The sequence below is a fragment of the Poromitra crassiceps genome (assembly GCF_964638095.1).
Source record: "Poromitra crassiceps genome assembly, chromosome: 19".
Classification (NCBI taxonomy): Eukaryota; Metazoa; Chordata; class Actinopteri; order Beryciformes; family Melamphaidae; genus Poromitra; species Poromitra crassiceps.
This window is the reverse complement of record NC_139646.1, coordinates 1,595,116-1,621,289: the sequence shown is the minus strand read 5'-3', so window position 1 is coordinate 1,621,289 and position 26,174 is coordinate 1,595,116. Positions and strand designations below refer to the sequence as shown.

Genomic DNA, 26,174 nt, shown 5'->3' with positions numbered 1-26,174 from the left:
ATGCGAATTGTCAAAGTTAGGGGGGGAGGCTTCAATGAGTGGAAGAACAACGTCCGGTTTTAGCCAGGTTTCGCATAATCCCATAACGTCAATATTATGTTCAATGATTAAGTCATTGACGAGGAGGGCTTTATTGGTGATTGATCTGATATTAATGAATCCAAATCGAATAGATTTATCATCAATATTAGTTAATTTAGAGCATTCGATACCAAGAGTAGATTTAATCTCAATGAGGTTGGTGTTTGACGTTTTGAGGGGTGGACGAGAGCGGCGTGAGGGGACGGAGCGACGAAGAGAAACTGTGCTAATTTGAGAGATCGTGGTATAATACGGAGACGGAGCGGCGGTGGTAATAGTCGGATTAATAACAATAAGATTTGGGTTAGGATATTGCAGAGCGTTTATGGGTCGGTTACTAGTAATAGTGCGGCGCGGACGGAGCACAGTCTGTATTGGATAGACTAAGTTAATTGAACTAGCAGACTCCATAACCGCACAAGTAGAACTAACAGGCTGTCTAGCAGCCTGTGGCCCTGCATGTTGTGGGTGAAACTGTCATTCAAGGATAATAGTCTGGGTTTGCCGTAGGCAACTATCCAGGTTTTTTGATAAGGTGCTAGCACCCAATGGGGTAGGGTGGATGCCATCCATCTTAAGCATGCCAGTCATGCTTCTAAAAGAGGGCCAGTTATCTAAGAATAGGTAGCCCTTATCAGCACAGTGTTTGGCCAGCCAGTTGTTGAGCCAAAACAGCCTGCTAAAAATGTCAGAGTTAAGTGTGACAGGGAGGGGACCAGAGACAATTAATGGATGCCACATGTGTGTGTGTGTGTGTGTGTGTGTGTGTGTGTGTGTGTGTGTGTGTGTGTGTGTGTGTGTGTGTGTGTGTGTGCGTGTGCGTGTGTGTTACAGGAGGATGTCTGCAGTGCCAACCCTCTGCCCGGCTTTCGGCAGCTGGAGACCTTCTGTGCCGCCCTGGTGGAGGTTGGCCTGACGGACAAGGAGCTGCTGCTGAACAGCCAGCAGAGAAACAGGGTGCTCGAGGCGTGGAATGCTGTGGAGGAGCATGACCGGCAGCCTCAAAAGTTTTCTATGCTTCCTCAGTTTGTTCCTACATGTACCCATCCCTCTTCTGTCCCACAGCTGTCGGGTGACTTTTCTCAACGCGTGTTCAGGAAGCTCCCACCTCGCGTGTGTGTCCCCTTGAAGAACATTGTCAGTGAGGAAAGGCACAAACAAATAAAACCCACCTCCTCCACAAGATCGTCACAGAAACACCTCAATACAAGCGCCTTAAGTCCCGACGCCCCTTTGCCATACACGCCCAAGATCTGGTCCACACAACACCAGCTGATATCCATGGGTCAAGGCAAGATGTTATTGTATGCTGATTTTTTACTGCTTGTTTTTAAATACTAAACAATAAAAACGTTCAAATACAGTCGTTTATTGTGTGGTCTTTGACAGCATTGTATTTCTTAGCTGCTTACTCTATGTAAGACCCATAACCCGGGGCGCTGCGCACGCGGCGACTTGACAGGGGAGCAGATGGTCTTTTGGAATCTGTACATATTGCAACAAATGGATATGTATTATAATATTGAAGTGTGCCTTATTACTTTTTCAAACTAGTAATGTTACTATAATTCTGAAGTGTGCCTTTATTACTACTCTCAAACTAGTAATGATGTGTAATAACCACTACTGCCTGATGTGAACCAAAGTGCCCGTCTGGGACATGTATTAAACTGATTGATTGATTGATTCTAAGTCATATCAGTCTGTTAAAATATCAATTATATACTGTGAAAGCGATAACATACAATAATTGCCTTTGTGGTCACTATAGATAGGAGATAGGATGTCGCCTCTGCTGTGCCCGCCTTTGTTTTTAGTGATGTGCCCACCAGCCAATGGGAGACGTCCTCTACAGACTCAGCCAATCGGCAAGGCCTTGTCTCCAACATTAGAAAACGGTGCAGTGGGAGATGGCGCCCAGCTCGAAATCAGAAAAGGACGATAAAAAACTGAAATCTCAAAGAAAGCATAAAGACAATGTCGTCAAGCTTCTCACGCGTGGGAAGGTACGCGTGAACCCACAAAATGTGGCGTAGCGTAATGCACGAGCCGAGCGAAAGACACTTGAGGAGTCCTCAGTGCCTCTGTAATGTTAGAGGCTAGCTTGCTAACTAGCTAACGCTAGGTAGATAACTCAAGATACAGTCGTAATAACCACGATTCTTGAGATGACTGATCGTGCGTGGCATGTGTAATTCATGTGACTAATTGTGAAAACCTGCATTTCGTCGTTTCCAGCGCTGTTTATTGGTGTCTGTGGCTTAGTGAGGTAGATTACTAGTTAGCTAGCCAGGCTCAGACAGCTGAGTGCAACTGGATAATCTTAGCTTGTTAGCTTTGCTAGCTAGTAAAGCTAATGTTAATAAATAACGTTCCGTTGCGGTATTTTGCTCAGTCGACGCTGGCTGCTCTCTGGCAGCTCAACAATCCAAATGTAGCCTTCAGACTGCACCTTTTTGACTTGATAAATAAGTGACTTCAACAGGCCCAAAACCTATTCGATGTCTTATTCTGCTGGACAGTGAATGGGAACTTCCTGTGTTGCTTAGCTGCTTGTATCAAAAACCAGGATCAGTAACGTTACTGAACTTATGCCAATATATTACCAAGGCCTTGTGTGTTCAGTTTAACCAATTTCTATGCTTCCTCAGTTTGTTCCTACATGTACCCATCCCTCTTCTGTCCCACAGCTGTCGGGGGACTTTTCTCAACGCCTGTTCAGGAAGCTCCCACCTCGCGTGTGTGTCCCCTTAAAGAACATTGTCAGTGAGGAGTTCCTCAGAGCAGGGTCAGTGTGTCTGTGTCTGTGTGTGTGAGTAGGTCTGTGGACACGAAGCATGCAGACCTACCTTGATTTGTCTTACATACTTATAGACAGTACTGTGATATGCTCTATGATGCACATTCAGTCCACTCCACTCGATACAAAACATGTCTTTGTCTTTACCGTGTGAATCAGGATTGTCTTTAAACTGCTTTGATATCCTATCATGATGTGAGCCTGTCATTCCTTTTATCACAGTAATGCATACTCTTACCTCTTTGGTTACAGGCACGTCTTTCTTGGCTTCACCAAATGTGGGCGCTATGTTCTGTCCTACACCAATGATTGTGGAGATGATGATTTCTCTTTCTATACCTACCATCTCTATTGGTGGGAGTTCAACCTGCACAGCAGACTCAAACAGGCAAGACATTTACACACTACCTGAAATGGCACCAGGGCCAGAGTGTATGTATTCAAGAATGGAAGACTCAAATTAGATGTATTACCATGCATGCAGCAGGATGCATGCATTATAATCATAGACGATTCATGTTTGTGCGACTGTTATGTAAGGGAACATTCACACCAAAAGTGTTTTTGGAGCTGCCAGCGTCTTTCTGCAATTCATTCTCTATGTAAGGACACGCTAGACGTGCTCCTCTTTTAATGAACGCACCTGGCGTTTAGCGCTGGTGGCGTCTTTTGTTTTTGGAGGAGCGCTGTGGGTGTTTTAAAGCTGAAAAAAGTTGAGCATTAGTGGAAAAGCGCCCTGCTCGTCTTTTTCACTCATCCTACCTTTTCTCCTCCTGAGGGATTTTCAACCTCGGCTGCTGCCAGAATTTGCAATAATCTAGCTTTCATGTTGACTGTGAACAACATCAAACAGACAAAACCAGCTGGCTACCGTCCTTGTGGTCGTTGAGTTCTGATCTGTACTGCACGCGACTACAGGGGAAAACAAACGGAGCGCGAAAAAAACGCTCCATGCGCTGTGTTTTGTGCACAATGGAAGCGCTCTCATGATTTTCATAGTGTTCTGACTGAAAAAAACGCTTTTGGTGTGAATGTCCCCTTAGAGGTGAGGTGAATGTAATGATATCTTGTCCTTTATCTCATCTGTTCTTCTTGCCTCTCTTTTTCTTTGTTCTCTCCAGGTCCACCATGTGCGACTTTTTGCAGGAGAGGAGATCTACAGTGACCTGTACCTTTCTGTGTGTGAGTGGCCAAATGACCAGTCCAAAATTGTCATCTTTGGCTTCAAGTAAGACATCATAAACTCATCCGATCCATCAATAGTCAAAGGAAGCTGATTTTGCTAGAACTGTGTTGTGTATAGACCTTATTCGATTGACGTCACTCACGTACAGGCACGCCCACTGCCGCCATATTGTCGACATAGCGCTGCAGCTCTATGTGACAACCTATGTGAGAGCAGTGTTTATAGGAAGCTAGCCGCCGGTAGCGTTACCTGTATCGTTCCTATTGTGTTCGGATGGTGACCTGCGTTAGGCATGGCTGTAGTAATGACAGCAATACAGTCCCTGTGGTTTGTTTCTATCTCTACCGTCCTCAGACACGAAGGGAGCAAGACTGGGGATACGTCAGCAGCACAGGAGATGTGTGTGGATAGTTGGGAGAGACGGGTGAAACTTTCTGACAGCTCCTCACAGCAAAGTCTGTTCACCTCGTTCTTTTGTTTATTTATTACAGGCATTAACGGCAGCATACAAACAACAACTCTTTATTGCTGTCATTACCATCGCTATTTTGTAATGGAACAGAAACGACAATAAGGCTGTTACTAGTTGTCAGCTGCAGCGCTGTGTGCGCACAGGACAGTATGTCAACAATATGGTGCCGTCCAGGGTTAGCGAATAAGGTCTATATAAAATGATAACTTATGAGCAAGGTTTGAGACTACACGTGTGTGTGTGTGTGTGTGTGTGTGTGTGTGTGTGTGTGTGTGTGTGTGTGTGTGTGTGTCTGTGTGTGTGTGTGTGTGTGTGTGTGTGTGTGTGTGTGTGTGTGTGTGTCCACCTGCCAGTACGCGCAGAAGCTCAGCCCTGATGGAACTGATCCTGAGTGATGAGAATGACAGAGACATCTATATCACCATTGCTTCCATGCCACCTCCTAGACCTTGCTCTCACTGCTGTCCCATACCTTCAGCCACTACTATACGCACAGGTAAACACAACACAAACACCACACTACACACACAACACAAACACCACACTACACACACAACACAAACACCACACTACCGTGTGGACCTAACAACCTCTACCATATGCAGTGGATCACACAAACATACACAGTACAAACCTGTGTCCTCTTCTCCGTCTTCTCTTTCCCCTGCTCTCTCTCCAGGAAGTGGTGAGTGTCTGGAGCATGGCTATGTGGTCCACAGCAGGTACCAGGTGGTGTATCCCTTCCCCACCTTCCAGCCAGCTTTCCAGCTGAAGAAGGACCAGGTCATCCTGTTAAATACCAGCTACTCTCTGGTGGCCTGTGGCATCTCCCTCTGCCCAGGTAAACACACACAGTAGTATCATCACATTTCTGTATCTCCCGCTGTTTGTATTTAGCTTACGACAGCAGTCACACTGATCCGTTGTGTCCGTCTGTCTGTCTCCATTAATTTTAATTCATTTTCCATGAGAGCTGTGTAGACGATGCATACGTCTCAAACAGATAGAGGGATGCAACAGTGTGGCAACACCGGTGTTAACAATTACACCAGGCATTTTACAAGAGAAGATATTTGTCGGCTCAATTCCTGTTTTTCCCCTTCCGTTTGTGTCTGTTTCTCGCTTTCTTCCACCGAGAAGAAAACCCAATCTCCTCAGCTCTCCTGACGGTTCAGATTTTTCATTTGACTGCTTTCTGTCTGAGTGTGGATGTGCATTGGACTGACTTTTTTAGCTACGAAAACTTAATTTATTCAGGTGGGGTCGTCGCGTTGTAGCGGACTTCTACCTAGGGTTTCTGTTAGAAAAAAACAGTGCCGGTCAACGTATCCTGCCAGATTTCAGTGTGTCGGACAAATGGGATAAATTCCAATCAAATATATCTGTTTATTGAGCTTAAAATATCTGAAGGTATGCAAATTTACAGTATACTGTAATAAAAAAATTTTAAAATGTAAAGTAGGCTACTTTATACATTATATTAGTTCCAAATAAGTCCCCTCAAATATAGACTTACAGCCCGAACACACCATACACCAGAGCTACGCTGAAGCAACACAGCGCGGAAGCAGTTTCATATCAGCATCCTTGTTAACAGGCGAGTCTGATCACGCCAGCTCCACGCTGAAGCGAAGCTGCATGCGTGCAAGGAACAGGGATCGATTGAGACTCGGCACGGGGCTGATGGCGTCTGGTGTGACTGGTGTCGCGTGGCACTCCAGCTTCCGTGAAGCGCTGCTTCTGAGTAGCGCCTGGTGTTGTTAACCGAGGCTTAGGGCTATAGGCGTGCGTAGGGCGTGCATTCATTGGGGCAATACCTAAACAGCCATTATAGCCAATTAGAGGCATTCTTGTGTTTTTTGGGGGGAAATTGCAGCGAACACAGAGGCAACTGCATGACCAAAACAAATATAAAACGAGCACAAGGAGAAATCTGGGTATAACTTTGGGATGATTGTAGGTGTTCAGTCTGTTTTTTTATTTAATTTATTCTGTATACTTTTCTTTCTTTCTTTCTGTGAAGTAGCACTCTTCAGAAATCTCTCTCTGTCAATATTTCTGTCCTTTTTCTGCTGGATCAGTGAGGCTCCTGCCTCGCCGTGTATCGGAAGCCCTTTTCCCACATGCGCTTTGTACCGCTAAATGACCGGAACGTGGTCTAATGCCTGCATGTGAGAAAGTCGTCGTGCCGGTATAAGCGCGACCCCGTCATCGCGGAGATTTCACCAGTTTCGAGGCAGTCAGAAGAGCGGTATGCGCGATAGCGGACTTAAGTGTAGAACGGGTCCAGTCATTTCCCGCGACACTCTCATGGGCGAGGTGTACACACGTTGCTTAATGTTCCAGCGGGCATAATCTAATCATTCGCGCACATTAAAGCAAACTGGCGAAATGATCTTGTGATAATAATGTGTGGGCGTGCTGATTTTCCCCTCTCTCCTCTCTGCTGCCTGCTCGCTCTCTGTGGCCACAGTCCTCCTCCTCCTTCAGTCACAGCCCGACAGGCACACAGACGAAGCAAATGCACGAAGCGAAATGTGGAAGTATTTTGCTTACGTTGCCGACAGCGAAGGCAAGCCCGGACACATCAAACGAAGCCAGTCTGTAAAAAGTGCTTCAACGCGACGCAGGTGAACGGATAAACAAGCAAACTTATTTCACCATTCGGAGTTTTGCCGACACGTCACTCCCCACCCGCTCTGTAGTGCCGCCCCGCCCCCCAACATACAGGCAAAGTCGCTGATAGATTCCCACATGCGCGAGCCGAAGTGTGAAGGGAAATGTCCGATATTGACTTACAGGTAATTTTCCGGTACGCATGTGGGAAAACGGCTTCAGTCTCTCACAGGCGAGCACGCTCAGTCCTCTCAGATCCTCTATCTCTGTCTCTCACAGGTGAGCACGCTCAGTCCTCTCAGATCCTCTATCTCTGTCTCTCACAGGCAAGCACGCTCCGTCCTCTCAGATCCTCTATCTCTGTCTCTCACAGGCGAGCATGCTCCGTCCTCTCAGATCCTCTACACAAAGGGAGCAGCTCCCCCGTCAGCTCCAGCCTCTGCGTCGTCCTCCTCTACCTCATCACCCTCGTTTTCCGTGCTACCTCAGGGATCACCCGGAACCACACCGCCGTCCGGCAGGCCCGATCCTTTCCCCCCGTCTCCCAGCCAGTCGCAGGCAGTCGTGCGAGCCCGGGAGTTTGCCGCCGACCTATTTAGGCGGGCCCAGGGAGGAGGAAGAGAAGATGACGAAGAGGGAGAGAGGAGAAGAGCGGACGGTGCCGTGGACAATGTGTCCTCTCGTACGTCCTCCTCACGTACGGCTTCGTCCCTTCTCCTTCCCCCTCGGAGATGGACTAGTTTACCACAACCCTCGACGTCGGGCGGGAGCCACAGTTTGCCGCAGGGCTCGGAACAGGTGACGACCCCGGCCTCCTCCTCGTCTTCGTCCCCTCCCACCCCATCCTCATCCTCGTCGCAGGAGGCAGGCCCCAGTGAGCCCGGGTATGTCAACTACACACGCCTGCACTACCGCCTCCAGCAGCCGGGGGCAACAGAGCAGAACGCAGGAGGTGAGAGAGGGCGTGTGTGAGGGAGGGAGAAACTGAGAAAGAGAGAAGATAATTGAAAAAAAAACTATATCAGGTCAACTCTAAAGCTGTCCGGTTGGTGTGTCTCTCTCATCCTCTACTTCTCTCTCTAGGCTATGAAGATGATAAGGTCCTGCTGCCTTTCACAGTCACTGATCTGAAGGGACGGAACCTACAGCTGGTCACGGGGCCGCACAACAGCCAGGTTTGTTTTGGTGCCAGGACTTGCTCGTTGGCATTTAGTTACAGTGTATCCCAAGGATAAGGCTGATGTTTTTAACGCGTTGCTTACCGTCAACAAACCCTATGAGAAATAACAAAATCAACATTGCGTTTACTTTACTCCCATTACATTCCGAGTTCCCACGAACCATTTTTAGCTGTCAAGCGGGAAGTAATTCACTCCAATTATAAGCCAAAAAAACCTTGAAATACAGCTCACAAAGACATTGCTTACATTTTAAAATCACTGTTTCACCACGAAAAAGTCAGGCTGTTGTAGTTATTACCAATCAAATTCAAATGGGAACAAATTCTTCAAAAAGTCAGCTGTCCCGGTGCATTGTGATGATGAAATGTGCTGCCCAGAGCAACGGCATGTCTCTTTGACGTGTTTTTGCTGATTTTGTTATTTTCATAGGATTTGTTGAGCAATGCATAAAAAAACACCACCCTCACCCTGTAAGTACATCATCTGTTTACTCTTGGTGAATCGACAAGGTGGTATTTAATATCGAACAGAGAAGTTGAATAACTAGGTAAAACAAATGTTAAGATGCAAGACAACAGTTTTGCTGCCATCTACTTGTTTTGAAGCAGTGCAGCTGTTTCTATATGAGACATGCAGCTGTTTCTATATGAGACATGCAGCTGTTTCTATATGAGACATGCAGCTGTTTCTATATGAGACATGTAGCTGTTTCTATATGAGACATGCAGCTGTTTCTATATGAGACATGCAGCTGTTTCTATATGAGACATGCAGCTGTTTCTATATGAGACATGCAGCTGTTTCTATAGGAGACATGCAGCTGTTTCTATAGGAGACATGCAGCTGTTTCTATATGAGACATGCAGCTGTTTCTATATGAGACATGCAGCTGTTTCTATATGAGACATGCAGCTGTTTCTATAGGAGACATGCAGCTGTTTCTATAGGAGACATGCAGCTGTTTCTATATGAGACATGCAGCTGTTTCTATATGAGACATGCAGCTGTTTCTATATGAGACATGCAGCTGTTTCTATATGAGACATGCAGCTGTTTCTATATGAGACATGCAGCTGTTTCTATATGAGACATGCAGCTGTTTCTATAGGAGACATGCAGCTGTTTCTATAGGAGACATGCAGCTGTTTCTATAGGAGACATGCAGCTGTTTCTATATGAGACATGCAGCTGTTTCTATATGAGACATGCAGCTGTTTCTATATGAGACATGCAGCTGTTTCTATATGAGACATGCAGCTGTTTCTATAGGAGACATGCAGCTGTTTCTATATGAGACATGCAGCTGTTTCTATATGAGACATGCAGCTGTTTCTATATGAGACATGCAGCTGTTTCTATATGAGACATGCAGCTGTTTCTATATGAGACATGCAGCTGTTTCTATATGAGACATGCAGCTGTTTCTATATGAGACATGCAGCTGTTTCTATATGAGACATGCAGCTGTTTCTATATGAGACATGCAGCTGTTTCTATATGAGACATGCAGCTGTTTCTATATGAGACATGCAGCTGTTTCTATATGAGACATGCAGCTGTTTCTATATGAGACATGCAGCTGTTTCTATATGAGACATGCAGCTGTTTCTATAGGAGACATGCAGCTGTTTCTATATGAGACATGCAGCTGTTTCTATATGAGACATGCAGCTGTTTCTATAGGAGACATGCAGCTGTTTCTATAGGAGACATGCAGCTGTTTCTATAGGAGACATGCAGCTGTTTCTATATGAGACATGCAGCTGTTTCTATATGAGACATGCAGCTGTTTCTATATGAGACATGCAGCTGTTTCTATATGAGACATGCAGCTGTTTCTATATGAGACATGCAGCTGTTTCTATAGGAGACATGCAGCTGTTTCTATATGAGACATGCAGCTGTTTCTATATGAGACATGCAGCTGTTTCTATATGAGACATGCAGCTGTTTCTATAGGAGACATGCAGCTGTTTCTATATGAGACATGGCATGTCTGTCTGTGTTTAGCATGAGGGGATGTAACCTAGGTCGCTCCACGAGCGAGCGGGAGAGAAAGAGAGAGAGCGCTTCGGTGGGCGGCCGAGGTCGACAGTGAATGGATGGAGAGAGCCGCTCAAATCCGGTGAAACACGCGCGCACACACAGAGAGGGGCAGCTCATCAGTGCGACACACAGATTAGCCGATTAGCTAAAGCGTTTAAACACATAAATCTTCGCTTTCAACACGGTTTTGCACCATTGGAATCAGCGTGACTTGCACTTGTTAATGAAGCTCAGTGGCACATTGATTCCGCAGTTGCTTACATACATAGCCTAAAGGCCCAATTATGCTCAACGTTAAATACAGATACACATACAGACAGAGCTTTCTGATGTCTTTATTTTCGGACAAAAATGGAGCATAAATGAGCTCTAGTGTACTAAACCTGCACAGCTTACTTCACCACCTGGGTGTGATTTTTATAACTTACACCAGGGGTTCCCAAACTTTTCAGACCAAGTACCACTATGTACCAAACCAAATTTCCCAGGGACCACTTCCACTGCAGATTCCCCCCGCCCCCCCCCCCCATAAAATGTACTTTGCTGATTTAACAATGCAATAGCATCAGAAAGGCTAAATAACAACATAAGGCTACTGGTTCAAAACAGACACACGCGTGCGTGCGCCCACACACAACTGCCAACATTAGGCTGTGAAAAAATAAAATGCAATGCTCTGGTGGACCACCAGGCGGAGCCCCGCGGACCACAGTTTGGGAACTACCAATCTGGGAACCCATCGGTTAAACAAAACAAAACAAAATCTCTAACCTCTGGGGGCAGCACTGTTTCAATGTGGTGCAACAGGAAGTCAAGAGGCGCGGTCGGCAGCGGAAGAGAATCCCTTTCCGCTCCCTGCAAGCTCTGCCATTGGCTCCAACCGACCGGCTCCGCCCATTAATGGATTTATTTTCCGCTTCCTGCGTGTTGCTCTCAAATCCGTCCGTCGCTATGAACAAACAACAATAACAACTCTAGCTCGTTGCTAGTAGCAAGTAGCAACTTGCTATACGTTGAAAATGGTCAGTTTTGACTACACACCGGTCACGTTCACTTCATATTGATCGGGTAAAGCGCAGCATGCGTGCGAGCGCTGTTATACCCCTTTTGACGGAGCCTGCAGACAGATTTTTGATGCAAGTCGAAAGTCCGTCTCGAGAGATTAGGGAACCACTGACCTACACAAATAACCGTAGACATTAACTGCAATAAAATTGTGATAAAAGTTTCAGTCAGTTACAGTAAAGATAAGGAAGGAAAAACCATACAAGTGATCTAATATAGGTTTGGCTCCTACATTTTGCATGGGAAGAAACTGTAAAAGATGAGTGTGTGTGTTTTCTCCTGATACTGGTGGTGCTGGAGAACAGGTGTGAGTTAGGGCCATGTGTTTTTGTCTCTTGCAGAGTGTGCGTGTGGAACAGTTGACTCTGGACTTTGAGTATCTCATCAATGAGGTGATCAGGAGCGACGCTGCCTGGGCCCCCCAGTTCTGCTCCTTCAGCGACTATGATGTTGTGATATTAGAGGTCAACAACACACACACATACCCAGACATTCACACACACACAATGTCTCTCTGTGTCATAGTACAGTTCTCTTTTGTCTTATTATCTTTATTTGTATTTGTATTTGTATTTTTTTTACGATCAATCAGAATCAGAATCAGAATCAGAAAGACTTTAATGATCCCCGGGGGGAAATTGGGACAAGTTACAGTAGCTCGCTCACAGAACACACATAGCATAAAATAAACAGTAGTAAATGCGATATTAAGCAAAATAAGCAGAATAGGAACACAACATAGCATAGAATAACAGTAGTAAATGCGATAGAAGCAAAAATAAGTAGAATATGTCAAAGAAGAAAAATACATAGAGTAAGTATACATTCCGTGCCAATTATCATTATTGCACCCTGGACTTATATTAAGTCGGCTTGCCCTATACGTTACACGTGGCTCAGCCAGGCACAGTTAACCTATCGGCTGGCTCAGTCTCAGGGAGACTGAGCGTGTCCGAGGTGCTCTTTTAAGAGAGGCATTAAATAGACCAATGGCCACAGGCAGGAATGATTTCCTGTGCCTCTCCGTATTGCATCTAGGTGGAATCAGTCTCTCACTGAACGTACTCCTGTGTTTGACTAGCACGCCGTGGAGTGGGTGCGAGTCATTGCTCAATCTGCTCAGATCTGTCCACATTCCCCCCCCTCACACCTTGCTCTGATTTGATTAATTTCTTCATATTTAAGTGTCCACTATAATTATGTTTCACACAGGCGCCAAGCTTGGGCTCGGGCAGAGGAAAGCTGTGGAAGTGATACTGAAACCTAGAGTTCCCCAAATGGCCACTTGAGGGCTGGCTCCAAAAGGGAGTCGTTCCCCGTTCACCCCATGTTAAAATGCCCGTATTTACAACAGGATTAAGCATGTTTACAGCCTGGTTCAAAACAGTTTTGGTCTTCCGGTATATAGCTTATTTCACTTTTCACAACAACTGTCCAGAGGGTGAATTTTTATATAACTCACTAGGGGTGTCACGATACACTAATTTCACGATACGATACACGATATTGGGTTCATGATAACGATACGATATGATATTTTAACAATATTTTTTTAACAAAAGTAAATAATTTTTATGTATTTATTTATCATTTATTTAACCCTGTGAGTCCCGTTGAAATCGAAACCCCTTGTCAAGGGAGCCCTGGGAAAATACTGGAAAAATAGTCTTTCATTTGAAATACACAAAATACAAAACAAATGCTGTTTTTGGAAATTGTTATTATAATAACTAGAAAACAACATGGAAGATAATGCTTCTCTTGCACTAGAATGTGTCACACTGTCACAAACTAAATGTTTGTTGCATGGTGAAAGAAAAATAAAGTATACAATCTATTTCTTAAATAACTCATGCTCAATGGTCCCTAAACTTATGTAATCTTATGTACCCCTTGAGCTGTTTTGCCATGCCAGTAGTAGTCTACCCCCTCACTCATGCGTGTTGATTCTGCTAAATTTGTTCTATTATTATTCAGGAGCAATTTTTTTTTTTTTACGATATAATTTTTTTCTGACGATATCGATATTGTGACGTTTCCATATCGCGATATATCGTGCGACGAAATATCGTGACACCCCTATAACTCACCCATTTAGTGTAAAATAGACAATAGAAAAGACAATGTTTTGGGCGTGATTGACAGGTCGTCTGTCAAGTGATCATGCAGCGTGCCGATCACGGCCCACCACCAGGTGGTGCTGCGGCTCCACCTGGTCTCGTGCCGTCTCGTGCGAGCTGCACAAGAAGCCCAATATGGCGACGGCCACACTCGACTTCAAAACAGGAGTCCAGAAACCAATGGGTGACTGTCCATCTGTCTATCTATATATAGGTTCACCTCGATGGAAAATGTAGTGTCTTACGGCCTTGACATGATAAGCCAGTATTATCTGTCTTTCAGAACAACATACATTTTGTTTGGACTTTTATCAAAGTGAGAAAGAAAGAAGAAAAATCTATTAAAGTAATCAGACCTGCAGTAGTTTTTTCAGTTAGCTACACACACACAACCACACACACACACACACACACACACACACACACACACACACACACACACACACACACACACACACAATGATTGCGATCGGTTATGAAATGTCTGTAATATCATGGTACATTCCAGACTGAGAAAGTTGGAGGCAATTTGATCAATTCTCATGGGACGTTCGGAAATATCAAGGAATGTTACAAACCAGTCAGTCGGTCACTTTACTACAGGATGTATTTTCAACTTGTTTGACACATTCATTGCATTAGATTGTTTTCAGCTGTTTTTGTATATTGCAGTGCAGTCACTTCTCCACAGTAAGCCCAACTGTAGCGGAAACCAGACTGGTTGTTCCTTTTCTAACTGAGCTGGAAACATTCACATGTTTAGGTCATGGAAGCACTCGGACTTAGTGAAGGAGAGTCATGGGGAAGTCATGGGGTTTGACATCAGGTCCCCGGTGCAAAACCCTGCAGTAATGTGTGTACTTGGTGTGTATCAGGTGTGTGCGGAGACCAACACTGTGATGATCAACATCGGCCTGCTACTCCTGGCCTTCCCCAACGCTGACGAGGAGCACTTCAGGTACCCAACGCTCCTCCACACTGCTGTCTGTCTGTTACCCAACGCTCCTCCACACTGCTGTCTGTCTGTCTGTTACCCAACGCTCCTCCACACTGCTGTCTGTCTGTCTGTTACCCAACGCTCCTCCACACTGCTGTCTGTCTGTCTGTTACCCAACGCTCCTCCACACTGCTGTCTGTCTGTCTGTTACCCAACGCTCCTCCACACTGCTGTCTGTCTGTCTGTTACCCAACGCTCCTCCACACTGCTGTCTGTCTGTCTGTTACCCAACGCTCCTCCACACTGCTGTCTGTCTGTTACCCAACGCTCCTCCACACTGCTGTCTGTCTGTCTGTTGCCCAACGCTCCTCCACACTGCTGTCTGTCTGTCTGTCTGTTACCCAACACTCCTCCACACTGCTGTCTGTCTGTCTGTTACCCAACGCTCCTCCACACTGCTGTCTGTCTGTCTGTCTGTTACCCAATGCTCCTCCACACTGCTGTCTGTCTGTCTGTTACCCAACGCTCCTCCACACTGCTGTCTGTCTGTTACCCAACGCTCCTCCACACTGCTGTCTGTCTGTCACCCAACGCTCCTCCACACTGCTGTCTGTCTGTCTGTTACCCAATGCTCCTCCACACTGCTGTCTGTCTGTCTGTTACCCAACGCTCCTCCACACTGCTGTCTGTCTGTCTGTTACCCAATGCTCCTCCACACTGCTGTCTGTCTGTCTGTTACCCAACGCTCCTCCACACTGCTGTCTGTCTGTCTGTTACCCAACGCTCCTCCACACTGCTGTCTGTCTGTCTGTTACCCAACGCTCCTCCACACTGCTGTCTGTCTGTCTGTCTGTTACCCAACGCTCCTCCACACTGCTGTCTGTCAGTCTGTCTGTTATTCACCTTCAGCTGACGAGGAGCACTTCAGGTCCCCAACGCTCCTCCACACTGCTGTCTGTCAGTCTGTCTGTTATTCACCTTCAGCACTGGATCTGCCATTCCAGACTGCCTATCATCTGCCAATGGCTGTGAATGCCTTTGTTCTTTGTCTCTACTTGATAAACAACCATACACACCATTATTCTGCCCTCAGTACATCTTTTAATTGAATTTTCCCATATGTCCATATGGACACAAACTTATAAAACAGAGCTACTGTAAAGTTCTCACATATGACATATTAGCAGGTAAAAAAAAGCATACAAAATAAATAAGAGTAAAAAGTACAATAGTGCAGCAATGTAATAGTTGACTGTACATTCTCACCTTCAAGAAACTCCATATTCTTGTAAAGTCCATTCCATTGACAAGATGGCATTTCTTTTACCTATACGTGTATAGAAGGCACGTCCATCTTTTCCCCCCAAAAAAAGAGCTTCAGCCGTGAAGTTGATCAATATATAATAATATATATATAATATATAATAAGTCCTTTTTCCCCATCCTTTTTTGTTCCCAGGCCAAACACCTACCATTCCAACCTGCAGGTCAGCTGGGACCTGAACACAGGAGTGTGCTACACTTTTGGTGTCGGTGACCTTACGGAGGTCAAGGGTCAGACTAGGTGAGGAACCCCCCCCCCCCCCCTCCCCTCCTGCTACACTACAGTTCATCCTGCTGAAGCTGTGTCTCTACACGCTGTTCAGTTCATCCTGCTGAAGCTGTGTCTCTACACACTGTTCAGTTCATCCTGCTGAAGCTGTGTCTCTACACGCTGTTCAGTTCATCCTGCTGAAGCCGTGTCTCTACACGCTGTTCAGTTCATCCTGATGAAGCTGTGTCTCTACACGCTGTTCAGTTCATCCTGCTGAAGCCATGTCTCTACACACTGTTCAGTTCATCCTGCTGAAGCCGTGTCTCTACACGCTGTTCAGTTCATCCTGCTGAAGCTGTGTCTCTACACGCTGTTCAGTTCATCCTGCTGAAGCCGTGTCTCTACACGCTGTTCAGTTCATCCTGCTGAAGCCGTGTCTCTACACGCTGTTCAGTTCATCCTGCTGAAGCTGTGTCTCTACACGCTGTTCAGTTCATCCTGATGAAGCTGTGTCTCTACACGCTGTTCAGTTCATCCTGATGAAGCTGTGTCTCTACACGCTGTTCAGTTCATCCTGATGAAGCTGTGTCTCTACACGCTGTTCAGTTCATCCTGCTGAAGCCGTGTCTCTACACGCTGTTCAGTTCATCCTGCTGAAGCCATGTCTCTACACACTGTTCAGTTCATCCTGCTGAAGCCGTGTCTCTACACACTGTTCAGTTCATCCTGCTGAAGCCGTGTCTCTACACGCTGTTCAGTTCATCCTGATGAAGCTGTGTCTCTACACACTGTTCAGTTCATCCTGCTGAAGCCGTGTCTCTACACGCTGTTCAGTTCATCCTGATGAAGCTGTGTCTCTACACGCTGTTCAGTTCATCCTGCTGAAGCCGTGTCTCTACACGCTGTTCAGTTCATCCTGATGAAGCCATGTCTCTACACACTGTTCAGTTCATCCTGCTGAAGCCGTGTCTCTACACACTGTTCAGTTCATCCTGCTGAAGCTGTGTCTCTACACACTGTTCAGTTCATCGTGCTGAAGCTGTGTCTCTACACGCTGTTCAGTTCATCCTGATGAAGCCGTGTCTCTACACACTGTTCAGTTCATCCTGCTGAAGCCGTGTCTCTACACACTGTTCAGTTCATCCTGATGAAGCTGTGTCTCTACACGCTGTTCAGTTCATCCTGATGAAGCCGTGTCTCTACACGCTGTTCAGTTCATCCTGATGAAGCCATGTCTCTACACACTGTTCAGTTCATCCTGATGAAGCCGTGTCTCTACACGCTGTTCAGTTCATCCTGCTGAAGCCGTGTCTCTACACGCTGTTCAGTTCATCCTGCTGAAGCCGTGTCTCTACACGCTGTTCAGTTCATCCTGATGAAGCCGTGTCTCTACACGCTGTTCAGTTCATCCTGATGAAGCCGTGTCTCTACACGCTGTTCAGTTCATCCTGATGAAGCTGTGTCTCTACACACTGTTCAGTTCATCCTGATGAAGCTGTGTCTCTACACACTGTTCAGTTCATCCTGCTGAAGCCGTGTCTCTACACACTGTTCAGTTCATCCTGCTGAAGCCGTGTCTCTACACACTGTTCAGTTCATCCTGATGAAGCCGTGTCTCTACACACTGTTCAGTTCATCCTGCTGAAGCCGTGTCTCTACACACTGTTCAGTTCATCCTGCTGAAGCCGTGTCTCTACACACTGTTCAGTTCATCCTGATGAAGCTGTGTCTCTACACACTGTTCAGTTCATCCTGCTGAAGCTGTGTCTCTACACGCTGTTCAGTTCATCCTGCTGAAGCCGTGTCTCTACACACTGTTCAGTTCATCCTGCTGAAGCTGTGTCTCTACACGCTGTTCAGTTCATCCTGCTGAAGCTGTGTCTCTACACACTGTTCAGTTCATCCTGATGAAGCTGTGTCTCTACACACTGTTCAGTTCATCCTGCTGAAGCTGTGTCTCTACACACTGTTCAGTTCATCCTGCTGAAGCCGTGTCTCTACACACTGTTCAGTTCATCCTGCTGAAGCTGTGTCTCTACACACTGTTCAGTTCATCCTGCTGAAGCCGTGTCTCTACACGCTGTTCAGTTCATCCTGCTGAAGCTGTGTCTCTACACACTGTTCAGTTCATCCTGCTGAAGCCGTGTCTCTACACGCTGTTCAGTTCATCCTGATGAAGCTGTGTCTCTACACACTGTTCAGTTCATCCTGCTGAAGCTGTGTCTCTACACACTGTTCAGTTCATCCTGCTGAAGCCGTGTCTCTACACACTGTTCAGTTCATCCTGCTGAAGCTGTGTCTCTACACACTGTTCAGTTCATCCTGCTGAAGCCGTGTCTCTACACGCTGTTCAGTTCATCCTGCTGAAGCTGTGTCTCTACACACTGTTCAGTTCATCCTGCTGAAGCCGTGTCTCTACACGCTGTTCAGTTCATCCTGATGAAGCCGTGTCTCTCTGTCTTCTCTGTCAGTGGGAGTGTGTGGAGTTCTTACAGGAAGTCCTGTGTGAACACAGTGATGAAGTGGCTGCTTCCTGAGACCACCGCCCGCTACATACATCGCATGAGCAACGAAGCTCTGCACAAAGGTGGGTTTTACCTTTACACACACACACACACACACACACACACACACACACACACACACCCACCCTCCAATAAAGCCCTGGGACGGTTTGCACAAAACATCCTAAGTTAAGATTTTCCTTAAAGTCCAAGTTAAGGTTTCCATAAAGGAACAGGAAAAGACTTAAAGTCCCTGGAAACCAAAATCCACAAAAACGTTATAACTATGTTATTTAGGGTCTTATGCTAGTAATTTTGTGCCTCCGAAATTATTATACATTACTTTCAACCCAAAGCCTTAAAATCGCCACTTTTCTACAAGATTCTACAAAGTACTTCCTCATTGAAGACAGCAGTGCGTGAGGTGCTAAAACGCAGGAGCTTATGACGTCATAAGCTCTATATAACCTTTGTACACGCGCGCAATCCGCACCCACCTATGGCAAGAGAGAGAGAGAGAGAGAGAGAGAGAGAGAGAGAGAGAGAGAGAGAGAGAGAGAGAGAGAGAGAGAGAGAGAGAGAGAGAGAGGGCAAAGAACGGACAGAGATCTCTTCCTCAGAGCCGCGGAGCAACACACACACACACACACACACACGCACACACACACACACACACACACACACACACGGTGTGTGCACTCATCTCTCTTTCTTTCTTTCTCCGTTTCCCTCCCCCCCTCTCTCTCGCGCTCTCCGAGAGACAGAAATTTCCCTGCTGTAGACTGGACACGCCCACACATTCCGCGGGAGAAAGTACACTCTAAAAAATAATGAAATCTCATGAGTTTTGCCATGGCTGTCAAACCTAAATTTATATACTTTGCGACGTTCATCATCGTTCAAATTTGGCTGGTGGCTTATTAACATAGGGTCCTGTGATGTGATTAACTCAAAATGCTAAATAATAAAGAAATATTTCTGGTTTCCAGGGACTTTAAGGTTGTTTTGTGCAATCGATTTTATTTTATGGAAACCTTAACTCGGACTTTTAAGGAAAATCTTAAGTCAAGGTGTTTTGTACAACCGGTCCCAGGTCTCTAAAATAAATGTCAGATTTACCAAAAATGTGTCTAAATTTGTGTATTATTCATAGCCTAAATAATATTAAAATAAGCCCTTTTCACAGCTACCGTTTTGTTTCGAAAAGGCAGGGTAAACACAGGTGCAAGCAAAACATTAATGAATTAATGGAAGTTTCCAACTTCCATGATTGGAGGGTTGGAAACCCTCGTTACTGTTTTGCTTGCACCTGTGTTTACCCTGCCTTTTCCACACAAAATGGCCACCGTGAAAAAGGCCTATTCTTACAATATCACACAATACATGTATATATATATATATATATAATACATGTATATTACCAATATTATCTGGTTGCCATACAGGCACGGTTGTGAAAACATAACTGTACTCCTTGGATCGCTGTACAGCATTGCTCCTGTTAGACAATACAGGAAAGTGTTTTCTTCCAGGGTATCCACGGGGGCTTCAAAAGTATCAAAAGTTGATAATCAATTTAGGGAAAATTTAGGCCCTAAATAGTCTTAATCACCATTTGATGGGGTATTAAATTTTTTAGCTATTGTGCCGATTGTGTTAAATGGGCATATGATATCGTCTCATATCGATCGCAGACCCCTGAAGCAAATGCAAATCGTATCGTGGCAGACTTTGTGATATCAGCAAATATCCTATCGTTTTCCAAAGAAACTATATATCATATCGTAATGAAACTTATGATTTACACGCCTATCGCTGATGTGACAGAAGTGGCATTGAGGTATTGGAAAAGGTCTTCAAAGGTATTGAATCTAACTTCAGGACTCCTGCATATACCCTGTATTAAATCTTGTAGCTGATTGTCTTAAATTAACATATAAAGATAAAGTAACGCACACCAAAGGTTGTAGTGAGGTGCTGATGGAAGTAGACTTGAGTTGAACACTCTGGCTCCATATGCATTTCTTTTAATGGGTGACGTGTCGGCCCTCCGGCCTTCTTCAAGGTCAACAATAGTATGACAACAGGCACTGGGGATATTCTATAGGCTAGGCCACACCCTAATCATCTGATGGTGGTTAGAGTCAGGGTCAGGCAAACAATCAAATAGCCTTTAGCCAATTAAAACTCTTCAACAGTGACAGGTCAAACTACAGCCAATCAAATCACTTCAAAGTTTAAACAAAGTGACAGAACATATATCATACCATACTGTAATAGACTTTACAATTACAAAGTCAAGTATAAAAATATACATTTAGGTTTCTAATAGAAAAAGTTTCAACATCAGCTCTAGATGAACATCATAAACAACTCAATCTAAACATCCAATAAAGAGACTACTTTACAGAAAACATGTTAAGTCAAAGTATATTCAGTCCATGAGGGGACAGGCTTCTCAGGCAGTGAATCCAATAGAGCTCAACAGTGACTGCCCGCTTTTTCTCAAGAGAATTCCCCATTCATTTTCTCCATCTAGACCAGGAGGAGTGGGCTTTTTTTCTTCCAGAGGGCCATACTGACTTACATCAAGTAAGCGAAGGGCCACCCTGACTTACATCAAGTAAGCGAAGGGCCACCCTGACTTACATCAAGTAAGCGAAGGGCCATACTGACTTACATCAAGTAAGCGAAGGGCCATACTGACTTACATCAAGTAAGCGAAGGGCCACCCTGACTTACATCAAGTAAGCGAAGGGCCATACTGACTTACATCAAGTAAGCGAAGGGCCACCCTGACTTACATCAAGTAAGCGAAGGGCCATACTGACTTACATCAAGTAAGCGAAGGGCCACCCTGACTTACATCAAGTAAGCGAAGGGCCACCCTGACTTACATCAAGTAAGCGAAGGGCCACCCTGACTTACATCAAGTAAGCGAAGGGCCACCCTGACTTACATCAAGTAAGCGAAGGGCCACACTGACTTACATCAAGTAAGCGAAGGGCCATACTGACTTACATCAAGTAAGCGAAGGGCCACCCTGACTTACATCAAGTAAGCGAAGGGCCACCCTGACTTACATCAAGTAAGCGAAGGGCCATACTGACTTACATCAAGTAAGCGAAGGGCCACCCTGACTTACATCAAGTAAGCGAAGGGCCATACTGACTTACATCAAGTAAGCGAAGGGCCACCCTGACTTACATCAAGTAAGCGAAGGGCCACCCTGACTTACATCAAGTAAGCGAAGGGCCACACATTGGACATCATTCCTGCCATACACTCCTGATTTTCACTGGAGTCTCCCTATTTTTAACCCACTCTCCCTCTGTGATTGATTATTTCTCCTAATATATACTGTGATACAAATCCAATGGCTGTAGCAGATGAGATTTATTAACAGAATTCTGCCTTTTATTTAGTTTTTGGGGGTGGTTGTTTTTTTTCTTTTGAGGATGTTGAGGGCCGGATTGAGATGGTGCAGGGGCCGGGTCTGGCCCTGGGGTTACCGCGACACGCAACTCTTTTCTTTTCTTTTATAATATTTTTTCCCCAAATTTTTTTATCCCATTTTTATCCCCCATTAGTGCTAATTTAATTTATTTATCCTGGTTGCTACTCCACCCTCTGCCGATCTGGGGAGAGCCGAAACTGGCTCCATGCTTCCTCCGATACATGGGCAGTTAGCCAACCGCTTCTTTTCACCTGACAGGGGAAGCTTCACCGGTAGGACATAGCACGTGGGAGGATCACGCTATTCCAACCAGTTCCCCTCCCTCCCTCCGAACAGGCGGCCTTAACGACCAGAGGAGGAACCACATTAGCAACCAGGATATTGCATGTTTTGGTGAAGCGGTTCCTATATAAGGGAAACCCCCGGGAGGCACGGGGAGAACATGCAAACTCCACACAGAAAGGCCCTTTTGACGACCCCACCCGGGCGGTGGGCACTCGAGGACATGCGGCCGGGCACGCATTCCTTCAGCGTTCACAGCGTCCCAGGTGGGAATCGAACCCAGGAGCTTCGAGCTGTGAGGCGACAGCCGCTTACCACTGCACCACCGTACCCCCTTGCGACACGCAACTCTAAATGGATTCTCCTTTAGAGTTGCGCACGGCTTGCCCTTCTCCGTGGAAGTCAGACCCAAAGCAAGCCTGGCTGGCTTCAAACATGCACGAATCACAAAGACAAAAGTACTCACACATAGCCACGGGTGTCTTCCCTCACGCCGGTCTGGCAACGCTGTTTGTTAACTTTCAGTTTACGAGTACGATGCTTATTTGTGTAGCCGGAAACTGTATCTTTCCCTTTTCAGAGAGTGGGTCTGACTTCCACGGAGAAGGACAAACCGTGTGCAACTCTAAAGGAGAATCCATTTAGACTTGCGTGTCGCGGCTAGCCCTGGGGCAGCATTTTGCCCATGTGTGATCTAGACATTTAGAAAAACCTTATATAATGAGTTTTTTAAGCCTGGAACCAAGCCAACCAGCCACCTACTGAATCGTGAGTGACCATAAAACATTTCACTAGGAGCAAAAATAAAAAATGGTCTGGTGCTATGAAGATTTGTGCTCAACTGGCCCCAGCCATTAACTCACTGTTGTATGGCATTTGCAAACATACACCAGCATTTGTGGCGTATGTAGATAAGAGTGAAATCTGATTCAAATCTCACTCCTCTTCTCATCTGTAGGCTCGTCCCTGCAAGTGCTAACGGACCACGACCGATGCACCTGGATTGTGTTATGAAGGAGGTCGCCAGACAGCAGCAGGCCACAACGGTCAAAGAAATTGAAACAAGCGCGCACATGTGTGTGCGGCTGTGCGCGCGCACACACACACACACGTACACATCGACACTGCCTCATCTTTGGTGCAGAGCATGACCTTAATTTGGGGCAAAACTAATGTTGAATGACACGTGATAACATGTTTATTACACGTGTCAAGACAAATCTGTACAACTGAGCGAACAATGCTCTCAGAGGAATACTGTAACAAAGTTGTAGAGGTGATCTGTGTTTAATCTTTGAGGTTAAATCTTTTTTCTTTTCTTTTTTATTGTGTACTGTAATATAGTATTGCATCCATCAACCAATAGCTGGACTGAACAAAAATTTCAGATTTCATTTTTGTTTTTATACATAAAGGTGTACTGTTAATCGAGTGTGTGTCTTTTGTGTAATTGATTGTATGGACTATATCTGCACCTGTGTGGTGTTCACAAGGCAATGTCACCCAGTGTTTGGATGGGTGTGTCCATGTGTGTTTAATATGTATGAAAAAGTTCACAGATTCTGCTGCTTCTGGACAAGTGGTTTTCTTGTCTGGCCTGGACCAGTTAAGTCCAGTATTGATTTATATCTCCATGGTATTTATCAAAATGAAACCGTACTGCATCACTTGTAACGTTGTCCATTTTTGGGGGGTCTTTTTATGTCATGAATGCAGTGGGGTCTTGCAGTCACCTGCTTAGCCAGTCAATTGACATCATGCATGGCAGTGAGACCATGTTCTATTGGGCTATTTTTGTTAAAATAAAATGTTCAAAAGATTTGTTTAATTTTGTTTAAAAAGGCTTTGATATAACCATTTGCACAGACAATCTATCACATGTAGGTGATCTGGCAGACCAAGAAAACGGTCCAAATAAATCAGTCGCATGAAGAAGATCTAGAGGTTTAGAGGGAGCAAAGATAATTTTCGTCATTATTGAGAATAAAGCTACAAACTCAGATTTCCAGGGTTCCTACGCAAGTATGGAATTTGATTTTAGTATTTTCCAGGTCTGGAAAAGGAAAAGGGTATTATTAGGGTTTTAGTCACATAAAACCCAGGCGTGTTCGTTGAGTGGGAGGAAAACACAGCGAGACTGGAGACAAGGACACATTCGACAACAAGACAGGTGGATAAGGTTAAGTGCACAGTGTCACATGTTTATTTAAGACTATCAGACATGAATAATTATATCAAAGCATTATAAAATTGGTACAAGTCAGAAACAATTGAATAAACTCATCGATACATTTACCCAAAGAGGATAGAATGTGAAGTTCTTCCCAGCTTCCAACGATCGTTGCAGCAGTGACCTGTCATTCCTCAACACCAAGTGTCGGGATGAAAGGATACCGCACCCCTCTCACTCTGATATGTTATACAGTAAATGTGACTTTCTGATTGGTCCTGAAGTGGAAAGCAGGAGGAGTCTTGAAGCCAAAAACATCATTTCCCAGAAGCCCTGAGTCTTGAGGCAAAGCCACGCTTGCCGCGTGATTTCTAACCCCACATAGGATAGGCAATAACCACGCCCTGTGCCCGCCTACGCAGCAGTCAAGCGCCGGGATTGGCCGCTCACGTGAGCCAATGGGACGATGATTACTTGACAGCTCAGCGTGCTGCTTAACCTCGCGTCACCAGGCTCTTCTCGGCGAGAAAGAGCCTGGCTCCCGCCCACAATTGATTTTGTCACCCTACTGGTTCCCGCCTAGAGCCCGCCCTAGACCGGATGGCAGCGTTTCTAGCTCGTCAACTTTCACGTTAACTTGACAATTTGACCCAAGTATCAGAATCCTCTTTCACCGTTTTGACCGGTGTGTCAGGCGGTGGTGGCGGAGATGCCATATTGCATAAACGTTTTGTTTTATGTAACGCTAGCTTTGTTTTGATCAGACTCTAGTTTAGGTAACATCACCGCGTCAAGCTAACGGCAACAAAGACGTTGTTAGGCGCATTGCCATCCGGTGTTAATTCTGGGTCCGGGGTTTACGCCCCCATGACAAAAAGCGGGGTGGAAGGTGCCCAGACTACGTGCTGCTACAACATGAACAAAGCCAAAGTGAAACGTCATGTCCCAGGAAGTGACGTTTCACTTTGGCTCTGGCACCCACAGAGTCCCATAATCCAATCACAGCCCTAAAAAAAACCCCGCGTAATCTGAAACCAACCTCCCGGAAATTACTACAAAGGTGAGCGAGCTCGAGCTGGCACAGCTGTGGACCATTGAGATATAATTATGATGTCGATGCGGTGGACTGTGCTGTGGAGAGGAAAACTCATAACGATTGTTACGTTCATGCGTGTAGTCCGCGTCATGTAGCCAAATCGTGTGGAGATTGAGCTACGTCTTTGTCGTCTGCTCTGGAGAAGGATTGGAATGTCCCTGCAGCCTGCCAGTGGACTATATTTCCCCTCGGAGTTCCAAGAGGCGCCATGGCGGATCTAGACCGCAACCCCCTCCTTGACTACTGACTGAGTGAGTAGTTGTCGCTGTGACAATACGTGAGTAGTTGTCGCTGTGACAATAAATTAGAGATACTGGCCTATTTAGCTGTACTCGTACTTGCCCGATACTGACACGGCCGCGCGCCCGATACCACTTTACACCTAGGGCATGCAACGTGACATTAACCTACATTAACCTAGCAAGCCAGCGTCAGGCTCACACAGCTGTTAATGCATGCAGAGAAGCTTCACTATAACAGCCTGTTTGTTTGCATCTCTACCTGGAGTGCTTTGTGAGGAGAAATAAAAAGCTATCAGGTCAGTAATCAGCTGAGTGAGCTACAGCCTGCACCGCTTCGCTTGCCTATTCACTGTGACTGATTAGCTCTGCAGTTAGCCGCGTAGCT

At 45.6% G+C, this 26,174-nt stretch overlaps 1 protein-coding gene across 1 annotated transcript; it reads left to right on the top strand.

The window, feature by feature from the left end:
- Nucleotides 1-1,991: 1,991 nt before the first annotated feature.
- On the top strand, nucleotides 1,992-24,018 carry LOC310793830 (DDB1- and CUL4-associated factor 15-like; the record flags this gene model as incomplete). The annotated part of the gene is made up of 13 exons (XM_083655723.1): nucleotides 1,992-2,087; nucleotides 2,772-2,869; nucleotides 3,134-3,269; nucleotides 4,003-4,109; nucleotides 4,893-5,035; nucleotides 5,219-5,380; nucleotides 7,529-8,107; nucleotides 8,239-8,330; nucleotides 11,789-11,911; nucleotides 14,443-14,525; nucleotides 15,964-16,068; nucleotides 18,510-18,625; nucleotides 23,240-24,018. The coding sequence occupies 13 exons, from the start codon at nucleotides 1,992-1,994 to the stop codon at nucleotides 23,293-23,295; spliced, it is 1,896 nt and encodes a 631-aa protein (XP_083511849.1). The 3' UTR covers nucleotides 23,296-24,018.
- Between the last annotated feature and the right edge of the window lie 2,156 nt (nucleotides 24,019-26,174).